The sequence below is a fragment of the Anomalospiza imberbis genome, chromosome 22 (assembly GCF_031753505.1).
Source record: "Anomalospiza imberbis isolate Cuckoo-Finch-1a 21T00152 chromosome 22, ASM3175350v1, whole genome shotgun sequence".
In the NCBI taxonomy this organism is placed as follows: Eukaryota; Metazoa; Chordata; class Aves; order Passeriformes; family Viduidae; genus Anomalospiza; species Anomalospiza imberbis.
In genome coordinates this window covers 1,557,557-1,564,494 of record NC_089702.1, presented here as the reverse complement: position 1 = coordinate 1,564,494, position 6,938 = coordinate 1,557,557, and the positions used below count along the sequence as shown (strand labels likewise).

The 6,938-nt window shown below is 58.6% G+C and overlaps 1 protein-coding gene across 1 annotated transcript; it reads left to right on the top strand.

The window, feature by feature from the left end:
- Window positions 1–660: 660 nt before the first annotated feature.
- On the top strand, window positions 661–4,229 carry CCDC103 (coiled-coil domain containing 103). The gene is made up of 3 exons (XM_068212124.1): window positions 661–872; window positions 1,796–1,928; window positions 3,389–4,229. The coding sequence occupies exons 1-3, from the start codon at window positions 676–678 to the stop codon at window positions 3,854–3,856; spliced, it is 798 nt and encodes a 265-aa protein (XP_068068225.1). The 5' UTR covers window positions 661–675; the 3' UTR covers window positions 3,857–4,229.
- The last annotated feature ends 2,709 nt before the right edge of the window (window positions 4,230–6,938 follow it).

Sequence of the window (6,938 nt, the reverse complement as noted above, 5' to 3'; positions counted from 1 at the left end):
TCGCTCTGGCGGCGCGAGCGGCACTGAGCGGCCCCGGGGCCGAGGTGTTCGTCACCCGAGGGGCTGTCGCGATAGAGAGAGCGGCCCCGGGGCCCAGGTGTTCGTCACCCGAGGGGCTGTCGCGATAGAGAGAGCGGCCCCGGGGCCCAGGTGTTCGTCACCCGAGGGGCTGTCGCGATAGAGAGAGCGGCCCCGGGGCCCAGGTGTTCGTCACCCGAGGGGCTGTCGCGATAGAGAGAGCGGCCCCGGGGCCCAGGTGTTCGTCACCCGAGGGGCTGTCGCGATAGAGAGAGCGGCCCCGGGGCCCAGGTGTTCGTCACCCGAGGGGCTGTCGCGATAGAGAGAGCGGCCCCGGGGCCCAGGTGTTCGTCACCCGAGGGGCTGTCGCGATAGAGCGAGCGGCCCCGGGGCCGGCGGTGTGCCAGGGTCTGGAGTTCCGAGAGGGGAGAGGTTCCCAGTTGCCACCCAGGTGTGCGGCCTTTGGGCTGTCACAGTGGGGGTCACAAGGCAGCACTGTCGCGATAAGATCGGGGCTGTCGGGCCAGTCCTGGCAGCGCTGTTGTGACAGAAGTGTGTCCTCGGAGCCATCGCAGGCAGGGCTGTCTCGACGGGAGGGGTTCCTGTGCCCCTGTCCGCACGCCCCGCAGGTGGCGGCGGTGCCTGCCCGGGCCCGGGATGGAGCCGGGGCTGGAGCCGGGGATGGAGCCGGGGCTGGAGCCGGGGCTGGAGCCGGGGATGGAGCCGGCCGGAGCGCTGCCGGCGCTGGAGCGGGAGCTGCGGGCGGCGCTGGCGGAGGACGAGCGGCGGCAGCGGGAGGGCGAGGCCAAGCTGCGGGCGATGCGCCAGGGCGTCCCCGACTACGACCAGTTCAGGTCCGGGGCTCGGGGACCGGCCCGAGGGGCCCGGGAGGAGCCGGGATGTGGCCTGGGGGCTCCGGGACCCCTCGGGGTCTGAGCTCAGAGCTGATGGCCCGAGCACTGCTCTGAGGGACCCGAGGGGCAGCAGCCTCGGGGTGCCCGGAACAGCCCCGAGGACAGAGCCCACTCGGCCGTGGTTGAGATTTGGCCCAGGGCTCCTCAGGTGGCCCCGTGTGCGCTGAGATCTGTCCCTGCCCTGTGCCTGACCCCCGCGGTGGCCCAGCTGTAGCCAGCAGTGGAGTGGCACTGTCCCCTCCCCGGGACAATGTCCCCTTTTCCCATTCCCACCCCAGCGCCCCGTCTCTCCCCACAGCTCCAGGCCGTGCTGGGAGAGCAGGAGCAGAGGGTGACGTGTCCCCTATGCCCGTCCCAGCCCGTCCCTGCTCCCAGGCGTGTCGCTGCTGTGTCCAGGGGGCTGTGAGCAGGCTGGGATGGCAGGGCTGCTCCACGGGGCACTGTTAGGCACTCCCAGTGTCCTCCAAACTCCTGGATTCCCCATGGATCCATCTGGGGGCTCCTGTCCATCTCCATCCAGGATCCATTGGTAGATCCAGGACTTTGACCACACTTGGGAGGCATTCTGGGACCAGCTCAAATTCCATTCATGGATTCACGTCTGTCTCATTCCTCCATGCCACCTGATGCCTGAGGGGCAGGAAAACACTTTCAAGTGGCTTCTCCCCCAAATATCTTGATGGGATTCCCCAGGGATTTTAAGCTGGTTTATCCTTGTATCAGTCAGGGCCTGCTTCTCCAGCCTGTCCAGCCCCTCTGGGTGATCCACACGGCCCAAAGTCAGAAATTGGCTCAGAGGAGCAGCTTGAAGCCTCAAAGTGTTTTCTCTTGCCATGTGTCCCCCCTGTCCCTGTTCCCTTTAGGGAGATTGTGCTGGCTTCTCACCTGAAGCCTCTGGAGAAGAAGGACAGGCTGGGGCAGAGGAGGAATGTGCTGTGGAATCCCTGTGCAGCCCCAGCCAAGGCAGCACCCGCCCACGCTGTGGAGATCCCACAGGTGAGGGACACCACAGGTCTGCTGGGGCCTCATCCACAGCTGGAAATGACTCGGGAATCATCTGGGTGTTAATTGGAATGCAGGAGTTACTCAGGATTCACTCTGGGTGTGAGCCAACCCTCCAGGCCCCTAGAATATCGGAATTTGGATCAGCACGGCGTCAGGCTGGGCCTCTTCAGGGAGAGTCTTCTCCATCCCTGAGGGAATGGAGGCCTGGCTGCACACCCTGGACCCAGAGCTCCCAGTGCCCCCATGGTGGCCAGGAGCAGTCTGTGAGAGCTGTCCCTCCTGGCTGGGAGCAGCTCCCAGCTCCCAGCAGCTGCAGCCTGACCCAGAGCCAGGGCTGTGCACCAGGATCCTCCCTGGAGCAGCCTCTGGCTGCAGAGATTCCCTGAGCACAGGGAATTGCCTGTGGTTGAATGATCATGGAAAATAGCTGGGTTGGGTTAATCCTGCCCGAGCCTGATCAGCTCACTGGGTCCCTCAGCAGTGGGAAACAGGGACAGGACATTTTCTGTCCAAGTCGTTTGTGATTGGAGTCACCTCCTGCCCCTGCCATGGCCTCTGGCCATGCTGGAGTGTCCTGGTCACCGGATGTTTCCCATGATAAGGCAATTTCATGGACTGCTTTATGAACAATCTCAAGGATTGTTTATGATGCTGGGTTTCATTAACCTGTGTTTATTGTAAGATCTTTTGCAACTCTCCTGAGTGCTGTGTTTGCTTGGACTGAGCAATGATCTCCCCAGGCAAATCCTGCTCCTGGTTCCATCAGCACCAGGCTCAGATCTCCAGAGCTTCTCCATCTGTGCTCAGCCCCAGCTGGTGCCACTTTGCTTTGTTCCCTGGCTGTAGAAAAGCTGCACATTTGCCTCTTCCTTCAGCCTGTGTGTTGGTGACCCACTGGGGCTGGGCTCAGCAGTTCATTAGAGCTGGTATGAAATGGGATTTCCTTTACCTGGGAATGCCACTTGGAGCTCAGCTCTCAGCCTCTGCTCTGCCACAGAGCCACCAATGCCAGGTGGTACCAGACAGGGCATCTGCACATTTCCTGGGGTTTGCATCTCCCACCTTTTCTCTGCCACTCCCTGTTTTTCCCTCTGTGTGCTCAGTGTTCCCTGCCCTGCCCCGATCTCTGTGAGATCCCTTCCCAGGCAGTGCTGGTGGATCCAGGCTGGGCAGAGAGTCTGACTCTGGCTGGGGTTGGGGCCACTCCACAGCCATCTGTGTTCACACTGGGTGTCACACCTCATCCCCACTTCCCTTTTCCCCCTGGTTTCTCAGGGTTAAAGGCACCTGGCATTTTCTTGTCTTCCCTTTTTCCCCCTCAGCAGCTCCTTGTGCTGCCAAAGCCCCTGGTAAAAACATCTTGGCTGTCCATGGGCTGATTGAGGTGAGGGGATCAAAGTCTTCAAGTGGGAACAAAACAAAAGGAACTGAGTGTCTCCTTTCTCCTTCAGGAGCTGGATCAGCTGCCTGGGACCGCTGCGGAATTTCACCGAGATTGGCGCAGATACCTTAAAAGTGGGACAGAGAAATACCAGTTTTTGCTGCAGCTCGGAGGGGAGGCCTTGGGCAGGATCTTCCAGGCTGATGTGGGCTTTGGCCTCCTGGGGGAATTCCTGACAGTGCTTGCAGAGAATATCCATCCTGGAGACAGAGCTCCTGTCCTTCAGATCCTGCAGAGCCTGGCGGGCACCAAGCGCTTCGGGCTGAACGTGGCTCTCCTGAGCCAGGCGGAGAAGGAGAGCAGCCAGGATTTGTTCAGGAAGCTGCAGAGCAGGGATTATCAGGCTGCTGGCCAGCCCGGCTGCCTGGCCAGCTGTGAGGCAGGGAGGGAAGCCCATCCCATGGAGACCCACTTGGAAAAGGAAACTGAGGAGGAGAGGACACTGGTGGAGCTGATGAAGTGTTACCAGGTCAGCTGAGGGAGCAGGAGCACCGGGATTGAGCAGAAACAGGGTAAAAGAGGCTCAAAAAACCCTCAAAGCTTGACTTCGGCACCACCCGGGGCACAAGTTCTGCACAATAAAGTTTAGCTCCCAGGCTGTGGTGCTGTGATCTCTGAGCAGGGTGTCCTCACAGTTGGGTATGGCAGAGTCTCTTGGATAAGGAGAAAACCAAGGGAAAGAAAATAGGGTGGCAGTTTTGAAGGAGAAATCTCAACCCAGATAGTCCCTTTTCTCTTCCACCCCTGTCCACGTTTACTGAGGGGTTTTAGGAGATGTAATCAATGACAGTTTCAGGTCCATTTTTTCCCCTAACCCAGTGCAGCAAATGGCAGAGTCACCCCAGCAGACTGGAGCCACCTACTCCCACCTGCCCTGGAGAAACCACCCGATGGCAGGGTCCAGGTTCATCCCTCAGGCCTGGCGTGGGAATATTGGGCTTTATGGCACCACTTGAGGGGACATGTGTGTCCCTGCACTCTGCTATGGTGCCGTTCCTCCTGCCTTGCACACCTGACAACAGCTCAGCTCTGGAGGCTTCAACAAAAGAAGATCCTGGAGTTCCTCAAGATCAGGATGGAGCATTTTGGTGCTCCAGAACAGCCCCAGCAAAACAGTCACAACTCTGGTGGGAGCAGGCACACTGCTTGAGTGGTGCCAAGGCTCAGGGTGAGGATGGCAAGGCTGGGAGCAGCCTGCTGCATCCCGCCTCTTGGGAAAGGCAAAATCCCTGGGGATTGGTGGGAAGACTCGGGAGAAATTCAGTGGAGCAGAGATTGTGGGAATGGTGACAGAGGATGGGGCTGTGGGACCCACTGGAACCCTTTTCAGGTCAGCCAGTTCATGGTGTGACCTGAGCTGCTGAGAACTGAGCTGAGGGGCCAGGTGGGGTCCATGGAAACATGAGCTTCATCATCATAATCATCCTCACCCACCTGGGCATCCAGACAGCATCCACAGGGAGCAAACACGGGCATCATCATCATCATCATCCTTGCCCATGTGGGCACTTAGGGTCTGTGGGGAGGAAATATGGGCATCATCATCATCCTTGCCCACATGGGCCGCTGCTGGCAGGCACTCAAGAACCCATCCGGGCTGGAACATCATCCCCACGGGGCATTTGGACACCCTGGGCCATTCTCCCGTTGGAAATTTCCCACGTTCTGGCCATCAACAGTCAAACACTGCCAAGTCCCTGCTGTCCCTCCCCTCAGGCAGGAGTGGGACAGCCAGGACTGATGTGGGAAAGTCCCTGTTTGGGCACAGCTCATAGGGACAGGCAGGATTTGACAGTGCCAGGGTTTGCTCCAGGTGGGATTTCACACTGCCAGGATTTATTCCTGGCTCTGCCACTGGTTGGCAGTGGGGGTTAAAGCTCAATAAAATCCTTTTCTAAAGAAAACTTGGAGCTGATGCAAGATGTTTTGGCTAAGCTGTAGAGTTCTTGATCCGCACCAGTGATTTATTACAGCTGTTTTTCTAAGAGGCTGCTAAAAACATCCACCAAACTATTTTAATCCAATTAATACTTGCTTTTCCCATCCTTATTTGCCTTGTTTTCCATGTTGAGAACTGAGTGTACCAAACCCTTCAGTGTCCCTTTTGAGCCCCTCAGCTAGAGCAAATGCATACCTTTTACTTTTTGTAGTTGGTGGTTTTTTTGGTTTTGTTTTTTTTTTAAACTCGTGAGGGGAAAAATATTTTTCAAACTGATCTGGTTTTCTTCAGAAATGGCTGCTGCCGGGGTGTTTTTAACTCACCCAACTCAGCCCAGTTGGGAGTCAATGTTTGTGCCTGACAAAGTCATCTCAAATATCCCCCAAAGGTTGTGACAGCTCTGCAGGGTTTCGGTGGACACTTAATCCTCTGCATGGAGCAGGCTCATCTCCTTCTTCTGAGGATGTGGCTTGAGGATTTCAGCAGAAATCCCTCTGTCCAGGAGGGCACTGCAGGTCCCAGTGATGCTCTGGCCCTTGAAGTGTGTGATGATGTGCAGGATCTCCAATCCACCCTCAGCCCCAAAGCTGCAGCCAATCCTGGCAGCCTCCCAGCGGCTGCAGCCTGGGACTGTGTGGGGAGGAGCTGGGTTTGAGGGTGAAGAACCCACAGCAGATCCCTGATTCCCGTTCTGGGAAGGAGATCTCTCCCACCCCACTGCTGGCTGTGGGTGTTATCCCTGCACCCCTTCCCATCAGCTCAGTTCCTCGTGGCTGTTGGCCCTGGAGTGTATCCGTGCCCTGGGGCTCAGCCCTGAGCACCTTCTCCTGCAACATTAGGATTGGTTTGGGCTCCCAGAGGTCCCCACCACCCCAGGTAATCCCAAAATCCCACAGCTCTGGCTGCAGAGAGGTGGATGCAGGCACAACCGTGGAAGCTCAGTGTGTTTGTTAGCTTTATTCTCATCCCGAGCTGCAGCAGCGTTAGTGCATTAATTCGGTAGCAAGGGAGGCTGCTCGTGGTGTCCCAGCCCTGCACCATCCCCCTGCATTCCCACCCTGGGCACCACCCAGCCCTCCCATCACACCTCCTGCCCTGGGAACAGCAGTTGTGGGACCGGGTGTTTTGTGTCTGGAGTCAGAGCAAAGCTGCTCAGCACCTGCCCAAGGGACAGAGGGGACGGCACCCGAGGGCAGCCGTGTGCTCATCCCAAAGGCTGACAGGGCACGGGAAGTGCTGCTGGGTCGTTGTTCCTGTGTCAGGAGGCATCAGGCAGGTCCTGCTCGTGGTCAGTGGCTGCAGCCAAGATGAGGACGGGGCTGTGGGCGAGCACCGGGCTGGGCAATGGCCCTGGGGGTTGTGGGATTGGGGATTGTCCTCCCCCGAGTGCTGCTCTGGGGGGGGACAAGTCGGGGACAGGGCCCCATGCAGCCCAGGGACAAGGGATTTCTTCCAATCCCATCCTGAATGCCCATGGAGGGGGTGGGCTCAGGCTCTGGGTGGGGCAGGGACTGTGGCTGGGGCAGCCCCAGAGCGCCTGGCTCCCAGTGTGACCCCCAAGTGACGAGACTCCCCCGTCACTCCTTGTTTGCAGGTGGCACCTTGGGCTGTGAGACCCTCA

Coding starts and splice junctions, on each gene's coding strand:
- CCDC103 (XM_068212124.1), top strand. CDS start 676: ATGGAGCCGGGGCTGGAGCCGGGGATGGAGCCGGGGCTGGAGCCGGGG. Junction 873..1,795: donor CCCGACTACGACCAGTTCAG/GTCCGGGGCTCG, acceptor TGTTCCCTTTAG/GGAGATTGTGCTGGCTTCTC. Junction 1,929..3,388: donor ACGCTGTGGAGATCCCACAG/GTGAGGGACACC, acceptor TTTCTCCTTCAG/GAGCTGGATCAGCTGCCTGG.